Source organism: Callorhinus ursinus, unplaced genomic scaffold (genome assembly GCF_003265705.2).
Source record: "Callorhinus ursinus isolate GAN/ISIS: 27379988/994484 unplaced genomic scaffold, GSC_fseal_2.0 scaffold79, whole genome shotgun sequence".
Classification (NCBI taxonomy): domain Eukaryota; kingdom Metazoa; phylum Chordata; class Mammalia; order Carnivora; family Otariidae; genus Callorhinus; species Callorhinus ursinus.
Window position 1 is genome coordinate 3,771,121 of NW_027397141.1, and position 17,108 is coordinate 3,788,228.

At 52.5% G+C, this 17,108-nt stretch overlaps 1 protein-coding gene across 1 annotated transcript in view; it reads left to right on the forward strand.

Moving 5' to 3' along the window:
* ATP11A (ATPase phospholipid transporting 11A) overlaps positions 1 to 17,108 on the forward strand; it is a 94,832-nt gene that overhangs the window by 41,697 nt on the left and 36,027 nt on the right. The window contains exons 6-17 of the mRNA XM_073887445.1: positions 130 to 237; positions 2,236 to 2,364; positions 4,330 to 4,433; positions 4,897 to 4,947; positions 7,475 to 7,539; positions 8,182 to 8,263; positions 9,374 to 9,524; positions 9,886 to 10,083; positions 12,820 to 12,993; positions 13,671 to 13,834; positions 15,187 to 15,258; positions 16,804 to 16,877. Of these exons, the coding sequence (XP_073743546.1) occupies positions 130 to 237; positions 2,236 to 2,364; positions 4,330 to 4,433; positions 4,897 to 4,947; positions 7,475 to 7,539; positions 8,182 to 8,263; positions 9,374 to 9,524; positions 9,886 to 10,083; positions 12,820 to 12,993; positions 13,671 to 13,834; positions 15,187 to 15,258; positions 16,804 to 16,877 (1,372 nt within the window). The remainder of the gene's footprint in view (positions 1 to 129; positions 238 to 2,235; positions 2,365 to 4,329; positions 4,434 to 4,896; positions 4,948 to 7,474; positions 7,540 to 8,181; positions 8,264 to 9,373; positions 9,525 to 9,885; positions 10,084 to 12,819; positions 12,994 to 13,670; positions 13,835 to 15,186; positions 15,259 to 16,803; positions 16,878 to 17,108) is intronic.

The window sequence follows — 17,108 nt, forward strand, 5'->3', positions numbered from 1 at the left end:
GCTGTGAAGAAGTGGGTACCCACGGTCGTGGCCCATCCAGCCTGGTCCAGAGCGGCTGGCTGGCTCAGGGCTGAGGGCCCTCAGCGGCCTTCGGCTCCACCACATGGGCGTGTCTTCTCTCCCCTTTAGGGCTATGAGGACTGGCTTCGCCATAAGGCGGACAACGCCATGAACCAGTGCCCTGTGCATTTCATCCAGCACGGCAAGCTGGTTCGGAAGCAGAGCCGAAAGCTGAGGGTAAGCAACACTGGCGCATTTCTTCAGCCAAAACCAGGAACAGTTAAAAGCCAAAAAGCAGCAATGCAGCAGGGTTTTAATTTAGCCATACCTGTGCCTGGAATTGCTTCTTTACTGGATATAGTCCCGACTGCATCCCCAAACCCTTCTCACTAAAGCTAAGCACCTACCACTGTTTCCTTAACTTTAATTTTACTCATTTTAAGTTGTAATGAGCTTTCTTTTTTAGAGCAGTTTAATTCTGCAGACCCCATCAGGGTTGCCTGGGCTTGAGGAGATTGTTCCAACCAGTCAGGACAGAAGAAGCTCTAGGACGCTTTTAGAAAACTTGTTCTAGAACGAAAACTCTGAGATTAGGAACGGAAAGCTCACTGAAGGTTGTGTTTTCATTCCCGGTTGCAGTGAGCTGTGTGTGTAACTGACGCATCGGTATCTGCTTAAACGTTTGATTATGTCACTTACGTGGCTGGTTTTCACACCTGCACTAGCCATTGGGAAGCATCTGCGTGTGCCCCAGCCCGCGGTGTGGACGCGAAGGCTTGTCCCTGGGGAGTGTCAGCTGTGAGCCCAGGGATGGAGCCCGGCTGGGCCCTCCTGCCTCCTCCTGATGCCCGGCTGCGTATCACCTCTGAAGCCCCTGATCCCCCCACCCTGTGCCCATCCCCCACCCTGTGCCCATGCCCCACCCCCACCCCGTGCCCATCCCCCACCCCGTGCCCATGCCCCACCCCGTGCCCATGCCCCACCCTGTGCCCATGCCCCACCCCCACCCCGTGCCCATCCCCTCTCCCTATACCCGCACTTCCCCTCCCTCTCCACCCCATCCCCCCTACCCCACCCAACCAGAACCCGCCCGAAGGCCTGCTCACATGTCACCAGCACGTGGCCATATTTGTGAACCTATTCCAACATGTATCATACACACTATTCTATGTATTTTTAAGATTTTAAGCAACATTTTCTTTGTTTTTGTTTTTTTCAAGTTTTTTTTTAAAGTAATCTCTATGCCCAACACGGGACTTGAACTCACAACCCTGAGATCAAGGGTCTCATGCTCCACCAACTGAGCCAGCCAGGTGCTCCTGCATCTTCTTTATTTTGTAAGTTTTCCTGACCAGGTGTTTTAGGACTTCTGACTGAGCTCCCCTCACTTTACCTGGACTGGTGATGATTTCTTGGCCGTCACGGGGTCTGGAACGGAATGCTGGTGGGGCCCTGTGCACATATTAACAGACTAATTCAGACCCTAGGCCCTTCATGTACTTCCCCTTAATGACCGTAGTTCCTTGGCAAAGCCTTCTATACTTTTAATAAACAGACCTAAATAGCATCAACCAGGAGAAAATTGCATTTTTAATGCCTTGATCTCCTTTGGGAAATGTCTGTTCTGTAGCTGGCCAGTTGGAGCCGAGAGGGCTCTGCATGGACAGCGTGAGACAGGGCCAGGCCAGCAGAGGTGCCCGAGGCCATTCAGGAAGAGTCTCCAGTGGTCCGTCACTAAGATCACGTTATCTCAAGACCGTCACGGCGTAAATGGAATCACATAGGCTGCATTTGGGGACTGGTCCTCCACTCAGTCCATTCCTCTGAGTCCCATCCCCTCCTGTGCTTCAGGAACCCCTACCCCCCACGTCACAGCTGTTCACACCTGCCAGTTGAAGGGATTTTCTAGATCGACACCTTCCTGCAGGAATAATTCCCACTCAGACTCATTAACAAATACTTGAACTTGTCCGGCTTGGGCTCAGTCAAGGATAATCGGGTTATGGGAGTTTGTCTATGTTTTCAGTGCAGAATATTCCATCATAATACGCTTTGATGCTCCGTGGGTCTAAAGTTGGTCCATTGAGACCCTCACCTGGTCTTTCCATAGTTTGGGCAGAATCCCGGCACACAGTCCTTCCCTAGAGTGCCTCCCCATCCATACCTCTGCCTGCAGACACTGAGGCCCCTGCACCACAGGGGCCGCCACACCGAGGCTGTCTGTCTGTCCTGCAGGTCGGGGACATCGTCATGGTCAAGGAGGACGAGACCTTCCCCTGTGACTTGATCTTCCTCTCCAGCAGCCGCGGGGACGGAACCTGCCACGTGACCACTGCCAGCTTAGATGGAGAGTCCAGTCACAAAGTACCGTGCCTTTCATTTGGGGCCCTGCACAGGGCACTGCACCAGCCACGCTGTGTGGCCAGCCGCTGCAGCACCGTGGTTGCAAACCCAGTGTTCCCAGGGGTTACGGAGAAACCGGGGGAGCTGGGCCGGCCACACGGCTCCTCACTTTGCTTCTCCCCACATCCCGCCGTTGCCTGGCCCCCCCCTCAGGGTCCATAGCCACCAACCACTCTGGTTAACAGAAGTGACTTCATGTTCTTAGCTGTGTCACTGAGTGGAGGGACCAGGATGCAGGGAGTAGATTGTGGGAATTTGGAAATTTTTCATTTTACTGGTCAAAATTAGTGTCTTCACTAGATGGAATTATGTGAAAAGTCACACGAGAGTCTAGATTTTTGAGGACTATCACTTTGAGTGTCCTTTTGTTCAAATATCTTAATAAGGATTTTCTGAACTTAGAATTAATTTCTTAGAATGGAATTCTGTACTGCCACTTGGTGCTACAAAACTTTAACAATCGCAAAAGAATAGAATATATCACTATTTAAAGATTTCATTACTTTTAAAACAATGGGAGCCTCCAAGGAGTTTAAGAAATTGGTGAGCATGGCTCAGTGGACCCAACCATGTCTGAGGCATTGGTCAATGGCAATTAATGGTGGGATTTCGATGGTGGGAAAGAGATATTTTCTTTCTTTTATGGATAATTCATATCATTGTATAAACCCTGTGGGACTTTTGAGGCACCTTTCCTATGTAGGCGTCCATCGCAAGAGGGCTAACATTCTGGCACAATCGATACTGTTTGTGGGGGGTGCAAGCCCCTGGGAGAGCCAGGTGACTGTGGTGTCAGGTGTCTGAGTGTGGGGATCACGTTCCCATGTCCCTGACACCCGCTGAGCCACGTGGACCTTGGCTGTTGGCACCGGGTGGCCCCTCGTGCCCATCCTGCAGGAGGGCTGCCCCAGCATGGCTAGCACCTTTCGTGCGGTTGTGCTCAGTGCCCTGTGTGCTCTCTGACTTCATATCTGCACATTTGACCAGGGCCTGGGTGCTGGAGTTACTGAGCTCTTCCTGTAAAAGACACTGGGGCTCCCGCACTCGTCACAGTCACAGCCCGTATGACCTTGGGCAGGCATTTTTAACCTTTGCAGTTTTCAGACAGACCTGTCAGGGGCTCTTGTAGGATGTACTTAGAAAAATTCCCGACGTCCCAGGTGCACAGTAGGGCCCCCAGCGAGTTCTAAAAGCCGCTGCTGCTGTGATTTATCTCCCGCCTGTTTTGACCTGTGGCGCCCTTTCCTGCCCAGCACCTGATTGCCGGGAAGATGAGCGGACATTCAGAGATGCGCTGTCTCCACAGGCTCTCACGCTCGGGCTCCCAGCCCACCTGTTCCCGTTGGTGATGCCGTCGGGCCGGTGCATCTGCACTGCCTGAGTCATGTTAGAAATGCTGTTCTCGGGCCCCCCAGACACACTGCATCGGAAACTGGGGGCCGGCCGGGCAGTCGATGTCCCGCGAGCCCACCAGGGTCTGAGGCGCGCTTAGGTTTGCGGGGCCGTTGGTGGATGCTGAGCGCGTGGCCATGCAGGGAGAGCGCCAGGCCCGAGCAGTTTGCGATGCCAGGGACAGCCCCTGTGCACACAGTAGGCAGCATATGAGTAAGAGGAAAATTGACTCCTAGATTTGTTTCCTGACGGGTAGCCATCACAGGGACAGATGGAGATGTCCCGTTTTGAAGAAGCTCTCTCACGGCTTGAGGGCAGTGGGCTAGTGTGCCAGTGGCGCCTTGTGCTTCTGTAACTTGTTAACATCCCCACACCCTAGTCTGCGTTTACTGGTACATGACTTCCATGTTCATAGTTCTCTCTGACACGGCACGGAGGCTCCGGACTCGGGCTTAGTTACAGGCACAGCAGACGCTGGTACAGGCACAGCATCCCTTGTTCGGTTGTGAATTTATTGTTCTTGTCGATCCGCAGACCCACTATGCCGTTCAGGACACAAAGGGGTTTCATACGGAAGAAGATATAGACGGCTTACACGCCACGGTTGAGTGTGAGCAGCCCCAGCCCGACCTGTACAAGTAAGTCCGGGCGGCATTCCCTGGCGTCACTGCTCCCCCCACCCAGCTGCTAGTCTGCTCTCCACCCCGCCCATCTGGAAAGCATGTACATCACTGCTTAAAAATTAAGACCAAGCCAGAAATAAAACAGTTCACTTAATATTCTCATAGTTCAGCAACATTAAAATCTGTAGCTATTTGTGCAAATATTTGGACTGGCTTAACGAAACTAAGTTTATTGAAGAAAAAGTGATTTTCTGTAATTTGAGGAACTAGTTTTAAGGAAAATCCTTGGAGTCATGGGCTAATAAGGACAGAAAGTAAAAGAAGAAATGGGGAGGAAGCCAATGAGCTTTTGAGCAGGAACGCAGCCCTGGAGCAGAGCGGGCTCCCGCCCTGGAAGCTGCAGACGGGTGCAGACGGTGGGTGGCCAGCCCGCCTCCTGCCCCAGCTGCGCGGCACTGATCTGACTTCTTGTTGCCAGGTTCGTCGGCCGCATCAACATCTACAACGATCGGAACGACCCTGTGGTGAGGTGAGGACAGCGGCGCTGTTGTCATCCATGCTGTCAGATTACAAATTCTGTTTGTAATCTTTGTTGCTGCTCCGTTGGGTTTGGAAAGTAGAATTCTGCTTTAGCAAAGGTCCAGGTCCTGCTTCCGCTGTCTTCTCTGGTTTCTCTTGTGAGTATAGCTGTTGGTGCCAACAAGCTGACGGCGCTCATGGGAAGCAGTGTTAGGAACCCATCTGACAGTGAGCCACTGCCCCCTGAGAAATGCCCTTCAGCCTTTATGGATGAGGTTCTGCTGTGAAGCTGAGCCGTTTCTGACTTGAGGCCATTTGACTGGAGTGTATCATCTACTCGAGATCATCACTGGGGCACTGGTTCTAGATTCTCTCTAGATTTAAGGGGATGTGTCTCCTCTAGGGACCGTGTAGGTGGCAGGTGGCTGTGCTCACCTGCTTCATCATAGCAGTCTGGGATCCGTCACACCCACAGATTGTGACAAGGACCCGCACCCACAAGGTGGGCAGCGCCCCGGAACCAGCTGGTGCCAGACGCATGTGGTCCGCTCTCATCCAGCACTGGTTCTCTGCGTCCCCAGGCCTGTGGGTGTGTCGTCTGGACATAGTTTCCAGGTCTAGTGGGTCTTTGCTGTCGAGGTAATCAAGATGGACAGGGTAGGAAGTTGACTTGGAGTAGGATTTGGAGCTGATGTTTTCTGTAACCCCTGCCTCTCCTGTGTTGGAGAAATCATTTTTCTTTCCACTTAAGCCGTCTCCACATTGTCGATGTCCTGGTGTTACCTTGTGGGTCAAGGAAAACGGTTGCCTAGAAATAGAAATAATCTCGGTAGGAGATAGATGGTAATAAATGTAAGACCCTGGGGCCCCTCTTGAAATTGTGTGTTTCGTGGAAATGGTTTGTGTGCTTCATGAGTCATGACCAAGCTCCATCAGCACGTTCACGGTGCTTCTGAGAGGTTGTGGAGGCACAGTCGTGGTCTTCCCGAAACAGATGCTAGTCTACAGGATGTTCCTAGTTTCTGTGCAGAAACAACCTGCATTTCTGTGTCTCGTGAGAAGTACTGCTGGAAGATGAAGTAGATTTGGATTTACTCAGAGTGCCGCTGGGATGAATCAGAAGAAATGAACGCTGTTGGCTTTTCCTGCTTCACGTTCAGACAAAGTTTAATGCTGAGTAGCTTGGGAAGGTCATAACTAATATATTTCACATGTTGATACTAATTCTTGCTTTGCTCTTTAAGTACTCACTATTCAGCAGACTTTTAATATTTGGGTATTACAGGTGTTTATAAATTTGCGATGTGAACGGTGATGAATGATATATCCCAGTTCTTCATCCATTCAGAGTGGAACTTCTTTGTCCTCCTGTCCAAACTAGAAGCAAAGTACTTTTTAAAATTATTTTTTGACCTCCCAAAGACACTTTTAAAAGGGCCATTTGTTTTCATAAGCACGTTCAACAGGCATTGTAAGCATGCCACTTGCAAAGGCTGACAGTCCTTGTAAGAGGACCAGACAGCGAGTGTGCAGCCCTGGAGCGTCTGTGGCAGTCAGGCCCTGCATGAGAGCCAAGACCATGGAGCTGCCCTGGGCAGACGCGCCAGGTCAGGTATCCTCTGGGCAGCAGCCTCCTGCCCTCGTCCTCAGCCGGATTTGGCCCTGAGCTGCGACAGCTAACTAGACGGAGCACGCCTAAGTCCGTGGCGTTCAGTAGGCTCTGCGCTTACTATGGTGATGCGACGTTTCGTGCACTGAAAAATCAAGAGCACATGTCCCTTCACCCTGCAAACGAAATCAGTAGAATGCTGACAGCAACAACATTGCAGAGTCGCGTTCTGCTTCTTACTCTCTTCTAATCCCAGGAAATGAGAAGCAATGAGGAATCCACCAACAGGGGAGTCCCGAGAACACGAACCCCTAAAGGCAGAGGCGCGGCCTGTTGCTCACTGTTGAGTCTTGAGTGCTTAGGGCCTGCTTGCTCTTCGTGAGTGGTCTTTAACTTCCTTGGTTGTTGCTTCCCCGAAGTAGCAGGTGCAGAGGAGGCTCCAGATTTGGAGGCCGCCTGCACGCAGAGGGTCCTTGTGGGTTTGACTGCCGTGTGGATGAATGCACACAGTGTTCCCATGTTTGAAAGTAAGACCGGATCTCACAAGACTCGTGGAGTCTCCCTGAGGATGTGGTGGGAACAGCTGAACCCTCTTGAGTCACAGACACCACCTTCTCAGAAATTTGGGGCCTTTCAGTTGGTCTGGGTGGGCTGGGAGCCCGCATTCCTGACAAGGCCCCGCCAGAGAGCGGGCACCACGAAGAGCCACCTGCCAGGTCTTTCTGCACAGCAGGTCTTACCTCCCAGGTTGGAGGCCACACTCTCACATGGAGCCAGGCTGACTTTCATAAACCAAATATAAGCTACTCCACGTTTAAATGATTTCCTCTTGAAACCAAGTCTGTTAGGCACAGGCCTCGGTTTCCCATCCTGGAGCACCTTCTTCTGTCCGCCCCCTTGCCCTACTCTGCTGCTCCTATCTTTGCAGGCCCCTGGGGTCGGAGAACTTGCTTCTCAGAGGAGCCACGCTGAAGAACACCGAGAAGATCTTTGGTTAGTGTCTCAGTTAGTGAATTATTACTAACAGCTTCTAAAATTAAGGGTGCATTGAGCAGTTAAAGTCCGTAGTGCTGCTGTGAACGCATCTCGCCGTGCTCCGAGTTGGGCTCTGTGGCAGGGGTCATCAGCCTAAGAAAACCTGTCCTGGTGGATCGCCACCCCCCACGAGGCAGTGGTGTTTGAGGGTCCTTGCATATTGAGTGTCTATAGTTTCTGACTCAAAAACATAAATTTATGTCCATGAGAGAACTCACACAACATAGTTCCGCAGGAGATTTCTTTTAAAGGCTGCATTTCTCTGGTGGTATCTCCCGTCTCTATGGGTTATTTTTGTCTTTTAATTGAGACAACTTAAAAATATGCATGTGTGCCCTGTTTCAGAAAACCCAATATAGTAAAATCAGATTAGATTTTCAAGAAAAAGAGATTAATCTCTGCAGGAAAAAAAAAGTATTTCTTTAGTCTGAAGGGTCCTGTTGTGGGACTCTTTTTATGAACATCTAGTTTGTCTAATGAAATTTAAAATATGATTTGTTTTGTCCACAATTCAGTTTTACTGTTGCTGTGTGTGACCTCCTATGTGAAGGCGAGATCCGCCTGTGTTATTGTTCTGATGTTGACTTTCCTGCTTTACAGGTGTTGCTATTTACACGGGCATGGAAACCAAGATGGCATTAAATTATCAGTCGAAATCCCAGAAACGATCTGCTGTAGAAAAGTGAGTCTCGGGACCCCTTGGAAGTGCGTAAAGCTCCATGACCTAAAACCATCATGAGCCCCTATAGACATGAAAGCATTTTCCTTCTGGCTCGATTAGTAATTCCGTTGTGGTCTCTAGGGAGCTGGTCACACTGGGTGTTAGACAGTCTTGTTCTGCGGGGACACAAGTGACCACACACCTTCGGCCCACGTCTGCAGGCTCCCTCGTGTGGATGGCCAAAGTCCTGGCAGCTCCTCTCACCGATTCAGGAAAACGTCAAAATTGGGTCACTTTCAGCTTTGGGTTGTTTCCTGAGGAAAGCATGAACAGAGAAAACAGTGTTATTTTCATGCAATGGTAAAATCCTTACGATGACAAACCAAGTATAGAGTTGAACTTGTGAGAAAACGTGGCCCAGAATTTTGTCTTCTTTGCCTTTTGTTCATGTGTATTGAAGTGGTTATAAATTACTTAATTCAGAGCTATGCAGGACTTGGGGATCTTTGGGAAGACTGTAAGGGTCACTTCTGCCTGCTCTCGGCAAGTTGGTCTCAGCGTGATCATGGGTCTCTCTGTCCATTGACGGCTGTACCAGATGTGAAAATGGAGATTTGGCTCTCAATACGCAAGAATGATTTGTTTCTAGATGTCTACACTGATGAATAGGTTTCAGAAATAGATACTGGAAAATGAAGCCTTCTTCACAAGATCCACTAAGACATTGGCCAGGGATTCAGTATTTTTCCAGTTCAGAGGGCATCTCCCTCCCTCCTTCCCTGGTGGTAATCTCTAAATTTGGCCCTCCCTGGCTGACACTTCATGGCAGAAGACTTGACTTCTGGATGTCCTTAGTCATAGACTCCCAGACCACGTGGTCAGCAGCGTGGCTGCGTGCACCACTCTTCGGTTTTCAAAACCTTCCCTGTGGCCCCTAGAAGCACACGCCTGTGGTCACGGGAGGAACTCAGATACATGCGAGCTTCTGTTCTCATTCTTACTGTGCCAGCAGATGGCGGGGGGCTCCTTTAAAACATGTTGCTCTGCGTCTTCGCGGTACGTTTGTCTTGGCGGGTGAGAAAGGTTCTTTAGCAAGCAATCACTAAGTATTGTTGCTGTCTTGTGTTTTAGATCCATGAACGTGTTCCTCATTGTGTACCTCTGCATTCTGATCAGTAAAGCGCTGATAAACACCATCCTCAAGTACGTGTGGCAGAGCGAACCGTTCCGAGACGAGCCGTGGTATAATCAGAAAACTGAGTCAGAAAGACAGAGGAACCTGGTACGGAACATGCCCCCCTTTGCAGTGATCAGAAACACCCTGTCGGCCATTGTTACGAAAACGTGGCAGGAGAATGTGAGGTTTTGACTGACGACATCTTTGTAATAGAGATTCGGAAGGTATAGCCATTGCCCCCTTACCCTGGTTGCTGCTGTCTTATTTGGGTATTTGAGTGTACGGTCTGGAAAGGGATTGGCTCCCACAGTAAGTTCAGGAGGGGTGCAGCATGAATGCCTCTAGAACCCAGCACAGTGTCCTGTCTTGAGAGAGTGCCTGTACTTGTAAATAGCACCCGTGCGATCCGAGCAGAGCTCTGAGATGCTGGCGAGGGGGTGCAGGAAGTCACGCGGCGCTCTCTCAGTTCCTCAGGGCGTTCACGGACTTCCTGGCCTTCATGGTCCTTTTCAACTACATCATTCCTGTGTCCATGTACGTCACGGTGGAGATGCAGAAGTTCCTGGGCTCGTATTTCATCACCTGGGATGAAGAAATGTTTGACGAGGACACAGGGGAGGGGCCCCTGGTCAACACCTCGGATTTAAATGAAGAATTAGGGCAGGTCAGTACGTGCGGCGCCCTCTTCCCGGCTTTGCGGCTGAGCGCGTCCCTCTGTGTCCCCTTCCCAGGCGCGTGGATTCTGAGTGATCCCTGTCACGGGGGCACATTATCCGGGTGGTCCAGTGAAAAGTTTTCCACTTCAGTTCACCCCTAGAGATGCATATCCCACAACTCATGAAACACAACAGCACGTTGGCTTTTTAAACTTTATTTATATGACAGTTGATAGTGCTTTTCTATACACAGTTTATGCAGCATCAGCTGCGTTAGCTGGTTGCTACAAGCTCACCCATGGCCTCGTGTAAGTGGTGCTCATTCTGGGTTTTAACGCTGTAAATTGGGTGAGTCTCTACTTTACAAGCATTGCACTCAGCTTTTACGCCAGATGTCCTTCTCTGAACTCAGAGTGAGCAGTTTTCCTTGATTTAAAAATGAGCAAAGTGAGACCTCAGCGTTCCAGTGGCTTGGTGTATCGCAGACCTCAGACACCTCATTGCAGCCCTGCTGTTTGCTGACATTGGTGGCCGAGCTCTGTGCACCTGAGTGTCTTAATCTATAAAATGGGCGTGGTTCCGTATACCTGCCCTGCCACAGTCCTGTGCTGATCGGGGCCTCAGAGCTGTGGTGTGCACTAGGCTGCCTGGATGAGGGGCAGAGCCTATGCGTGCCTGTGCACTAGACCCAGACCTCAGCTGCTTCTTCCCTGGGACACCAGCTCTGGAAAGGCCCGCCACTCTGGCCCTGACGCTTTCCTAAAGAGCATTTGGTAAACGGTAGTTCACTCATTTAAAAAAAAAAAAAAAAAAGTAAAATTTGGGGGAGTAGTTTTGCAAACAGGGCCATTTTAAAGATTTTATTTATTTGAGAGAGAGAATGTGCACACAACAGGGAGTGGAGGGGCAGAGGGAGAGAACCTCCAGCAGACGCCTCACTGAGCATGGAGCCTGACGTGGGGTTCAACCTCACGACCTTGAGATCATGACCTCAGGTGAAATCAAGAATTGGATGCTTAACTGACCGCGCCACCCAAGCACCCCACAAACAGGGCCATTTTAGCCTGGCAGCTGAAATCCGCCCCAGAGAGGCAGTCTGTAAATAGACGCTCAGACTTAGCTGGGGACCCCCTGCCTTCACCCCCTTGTGTCACAGGTACTTGTTACCAAGAGAGAACTTACTTACTGATGAGCGTGGGTTTCAGGGCGTCCCTCCAGCACATGCTGCTCTGCAGGCTATGGTCTGTTCCCAGACGGCCGCACGGAAACCCTGACTCGGTCACCGGCGCTAGAATAGCTTTATATCTGCATAGTTCACATCCTTGGCAACAATACACAGTTCATGCTGTGTCTTCCTGAGAAATTCTTAGAGGAAAGCATCTTTCTGTAACAAGAAAAGTGTGGAGCAGTGGTTAGTACAGTGAATTTGACTCAAATTATCTTGTAACACTGGCATTCTGGAGGTGTGTGGAAAGTTGTTTCAGAAGACGGGGCCTCCAGGGCGCCTGGGTGGCTCAGTCGGTGAAGCGTCTGCCTTCGGCTCAGGTCATGATCTCGGGGTCCTGGGATCGAACCCCATGTCAGGCTCCCTGCTCAGTGGGGAGTCTGCTTCTCCCTCTCCCTCTGACCCTCCCCCTACTTCTGCACTCGTGTTCTCTCTCTCTCAAATAAATAAAATCTTAAAAAAAAAAAAAAAAGATGGGGCCTCCCGAGATGTTCATTATTATTGTTGAACCACACTCTGAAAAAAGTCAGGTGGCGGTTACTTCAAAAACCATAGCCACCGTGCCAGGGACCTGTCACACGCAGGCTCCCTTCCTGCTCCTAACTGTCCAGAGCACAGGGAGAGGTTCAGTGGTGTTTTGGGCAAGCGTTTGGAGGCAGGTCATTTGCTGTGTCCTCCCAGCTTACTTGTAAAACCAGGCGCCCAGGGAAAAGGCATTTTCTGCAGAGGGATTAAGACAAAAGAGAACATTTTGCTGAGACTAAGTGAAGAAGGCAGACCGTGAAACACTTGGCCGGTGTGTCTCCTCTGCTTCCTGCGCTCCTGCACTTTGGCCCTTACACTTTGCCTCCCGTGCGTGTGCCGGGGGCAGCGAGCAGGTCTCAGCCGGTGGGGACACCCTCCCACTGTTCTGTCGTCCAGAATTCCGCTGTTACTCCTGATGCACACAGAACCAGAATCGGGCCCAGTGCAGAGCTTAACACTGGGTATGGTTTTCGGCCTGAAATCTGTTTTGCCCTTTTGCTGGAGTTCTGATTCTTGTGTCTTAAACGGTACTGTGAACTTTGACCTCCCAGACCTTACAGAGGAAGTTCAGGTGTATCCTCCCTGTGTCCTTGATTTTCTCGTTAGAGAGGATTCAGGACTCCCCCCGCCCCGAGCCTCTCTTTCCGAGAAGCGGCAGACCAGCTCCATGCAGTGCTTCCATCCGCAGACTGAGAGACAACAGGAAAACCATCGTTTCCTGGGGAGAGCGAAGCCCTCGCCTACACCTCCTGCACGGCTGGATCGGGACCGCTCAGCCCTGGCAGACGCTGGAGGAGGCTGGGGAGCTGGCCTGCGTGCGGTTCCGCCTGCCCCAGCAGTGTGGGGGGGCCGCCCGGAGAGGCCCCTTCCCGTGGGGAATGTTGATGTTAGGAAGCGAGGCTGCGCTGGGGTCTGATTTGGCGAGTGGCTCCTTCTCTGAGAGGAGGTCATGCAGCCCTGGCCAGCCCCACGCAGCGGCACCGTGTGTCCGCAGGTCGAGTACATCTTCACGGACAAAACTGGCACGCTCACGGAGAACAACATGGAGTTCAAGGAGTGCTGCATCGAGGGCCACGTGTACGTGCCACACGCCGTGTGCAACGGGCAGGTGCTCCCCGGTACCTCTGGCATCGACATGATCGACTCCTCCCCGGGCGCCGGCGCCAGGGTAGGTGGCCACGCCCCCCGTACACACACATGCATACACAGACGCATGTACACACAGGCACACGTGCACACATGCCCAAGTCCTGTGGCTCCGGACCTCAGCATCTCCAGGAGGTGCTCTGACCCCTCACCATGGTCACATGGTCAGTGAGAAGATCATTCCCAAAACCTTGGTGACCGCAGAGCCCTGTGCAAGGTCCCCTGGGGACGCAGGGCAGCTCACCTTAGCAGGCAATGCAGTGATATCTCCTAGAGACCAAGGGCACCGTATCCCCTGCCACGTCTGCCTCAGACGGTTTCCACGTGGAAACTGCTCTTTCGGGGCAGTCTCAGAGGAAGGGCCCGTGGTCTGTGGCCCACCTGGGCCTCGGCCACACCCCAGCACCCCTGGGAAGGCGGTCAGGGCTCCCCCAGGGCATCCAGGCTCCCGGATGCCGAGTTCACCTCCTCTGACCTTGAACCGGTGTCCTCCCCTCCCCTACTGAGAAGTGCTAGAGAATGAAGAGAAGCCACGCTTCCACTCCTCCCCGTAAGCACCAGACCCGAGACTAATCCATGGCTCCTGAGCCCCACAAGTGGCACGTGCTGTTTTATTGTTCCCTGTCTTCTGCGTGTTTTCTGTGTACTTGAAGACGATATGGCATAGATTTGGGGGGGATTTGTGCCATGCTTGTACAGGAGCGAGAAGAGCTGTTTTTCCGGGCCCTGTGTCTGTGCCACACCATCCAGGTGAAGGATGACGATGACGTGGACGGCCCGAGGAAGTCACCAGACTCGGGGAAATCCTGTGTGTACATCTCGTCTTCTCCCGACGAGGTGGCCCTCGTCGAGGGTGTCCAGAGGTAGGTCTCTGGGCAGGTCTGGCTCGCGGGGGCCGTGCCGACGCGGCCTTCCCTGACTGTGGGCCGGTCCTGGAGCGTCCGGGGGTGGCCCCTGTGCCCGGGACCCTTGCTGCGGGGTGGGCGGGCAGGTGGAGCCTTCGTGCCCCGTGTTCTCCACCTCCTGCTGGCGGGCGAGGGTCCCTCCCGCTCACAGCCTGCCACCGGCGTGAGGAGCGGCCGTTAACACTGCCGGGATCCGTCACTGTCTTTTCAGCTTCGTTATTTTCCATAATCCCGTCTTCTGTATCACCTGTTCCTTCTTTTGCTTCTTCACCCTCGCTGTGATTACATCCAGTCGCTTCTGCTTCTCAGTTACAGCATTTTTTATTTCGGTCTGACTGGTTTTTAGGTCTTTTATCTCTGCAGACAGGGTTTCTCTGTGTCCTCTGTGCTTTTTCCAAGCCCAGCATTCTTAGGACTGTTGTTCTAAATTCTTGTTCAGGCGCGTTGCTTATGTCTGTTCGGAGTAAATCCCTGGCTATGGATTTTCTTTATCATAGTCTTAAATGGGTGGTTCTCCTCACTTCTGTTAAAGATGCAGACAATCTTAGATGCACTTTACGGCAAGTTGTCTTTGTCCGTCCTAACGAGCGCTCAGAAGTGCACCACATATCAGAAGTTAGGACGGGCTGTGCCTGCCAGCCGTGGTAGACTCACCTCCAGGAAGCCTGCCAGCTCGAGCTGGGGCGAGTGGACACCCTAACCCTACAGTCCCATGGCCCCCTTGCATCATTGTGGCCACAGCTGTGTGGGGCGGACACGTCCACCTCCCCATCTCTGAGCTCCTGGCGTCCAGGAGCCATGCCCTTGTCTCTGCACCACAACACCGGGTGTGCTGGTGGAGGAGCAGGGGTTACGTGGTCCACGCTCTGCGGACGTTTGTTGACTGGCTGCTGGCTCTGGATCATGGTTCCCTTATCAGTACAATGAGAAGGTTGTCCTGGAGACTGACAGTCTCTCCGGGTCCTTGTAATTGTGGCATGGCGACCCTGGCTAAGAGCCCCACTGCTCAGTAAGCAAGAAGGGGTCCCTACAGGGGCCAGTCCACACACCCGCCCTTGTCCTTCTGGAACCCGCTGACGCTTCCCAGCCCGAAGGCGGGATAGGTCAGAAATTCTGTTCACTCTGGGAGAGTTTCTTGAGACGGTGAATAAACCACTATTTTAATTTCCTTAGTGTGTAATTCAGTTCGCAACCTCTGTTTCACCACAGTTATTTTTCTTGACAAGAAAGCTTTCCCCAGACTTAAATAACGTCTGAAGGAGGAGTGTCAGAACTAGAAATCGAGCTCTGACTTGCCCTCCTCTTTGCAGACTTGGCTTCACGTACCTGCGGCTGAAGGACAACTACATGGAGATCTTAAATAGGGAGAACGATGTGGAAAGGTGAGCGCACTGCGCGTTTATGCCAGGTGGGAAGACTCAGGCTCACTGTGGGCTTCGTGGGGAAACCCCGGTTCCCTGTGCCACTCGCACACCTTCCTCCCCTTCCTCTGTGACGGCCCCGGAGCGTCGCCCGCAGGCTGGGCGGTCAGAGTGGCGGCTGGCCAGGTGGTGTGGCGCCACCGGGAGCGCTCGCTCGGAGCCGTCCCAGATGAGGCTCTAGGCGTCCCTGCAGCGTCTGGGCTGTATGACGCTGAGCGGCCCCACGACGCCACACTCCCCTGTCTCCAGACGCCCTGCAGTCAGTCTGAGCCACTCTGATGCCCATGGCTCCCATTCTGTCTCCAGGAACCACATGTGTTCGGTGTCGTGACCGTGTCTGTCAGAGACGGCTGGTCCCAGAGACGGAGGGCATATCTTGAGTCTTGGCTCGGAGCTCCGTCTTTCCTTTCTAAATAAACTTGTGATAACGGGTACAGGCAAAGACAGGTGGCAGAGAACATAAGGCTTCGTGTTTGTGGCCGCAAAAACCCTTGGATTTTAACGTTTCCTTAAGAAACGTGAACTCCTGCGTAAGCAGGAGCGGTGAGCCCCAACTGGAACTGGCTGCTGGTCCTAGGTCGGCGCAATGGCACTGTCCCTGGGGCGCTGGCAGCTCGGGGAGCTGAGCGACCACGTGCGGAGGGCAGACCCCTGCCTGCTGTCGGGCTCCCAGCTCCACCCGAGGCGACGGGCTCCCGTGGAGGGGAGGACGCCCTCGGGGTGCTGCCCAGCGGGGCACGGGCCCTCCTCCAGCTTGCAAGCTGGCCGGCACCGTGAGGCTCACCGCCCCCAGAGCCGCAGCTGGGGTCTCTGGACCCCGAGGAGTTCCCAGAGGCATGTGTCCGGGGTGGCTGAGCTACTGTCAGTATTTCAACTGCCAGCAGAGATCACGGTCTTCTGATAACGACCATACAAGCTGACTGCATATCGGTTTTCTTCACTTAAATGATTTTTATTTTTTTTTAAGATTTTTATTTATTTATTTGTCAGAGAGAGAGAGAGAGAGAGAGCACAAGCAGGGGCAGCAGTAGAGGGAGAGGGAGAAGCAGGCTCCTCGCTGAGCAGGGAGCCCGATGTGGGGCTCGATCCCAGGACCCTGGGATCACGACCTGAGCCGAAGGCAGACGCTTAACTGAGCCACCCAGGCATCCCTTAAATGATTTTTATGAACTTCAAGGACACTGGTGTATTGCCAGGATTGCCAGCTCTGATAGGCCTGTGAGTCCGTGTTCAGAACTCAGGGACGTGAACGTGCCGTTGGTGTGGTGGACAGATTCCCAGGGCACCTTGGGCCGGGGGTGAGCCCGCGGGAACCTGGCCTCAGCCTCCCCCTCCTCCCAGCCGCCAGGAGCACACTCACCCGTGCCGTGCATCCCGACGGGGCGGGTGTGAGGACAGGGCACAGGACACCCCAGACGCTCTGCCCCGGGAAGCGCTGTCCTTCCCCAGTTCCAGGACTTCAAGAGCCAGATAGGTAATAAAAGCAATTTTTGATCTCTTTTTCAGGTTTGAATTGCTGGAAATTTTGAGTTTTGACTCAGTAAGAAGGAGAATGAGTGTGATTGTAAAATCTGCTACAGGTAGGAATATCTTTTTCCTTTGATTTTTTGAATTATACGTTGTGGTTTCATTCTCATGCTTGCATTCTATAGGAGCTTTAGGATCTAACTATTCGTTCTCTGTAGAAAAAAAAATGAGATGAGCCCACCGCAGGTCACAGGGCTCCTCAGCATCGTACCTGGCACAGGTGTGGGTCACAGGGCTCCTCAGCATCGTACCTGGCGCAGGTGTGGGTCACAGGGCTCCTCAGC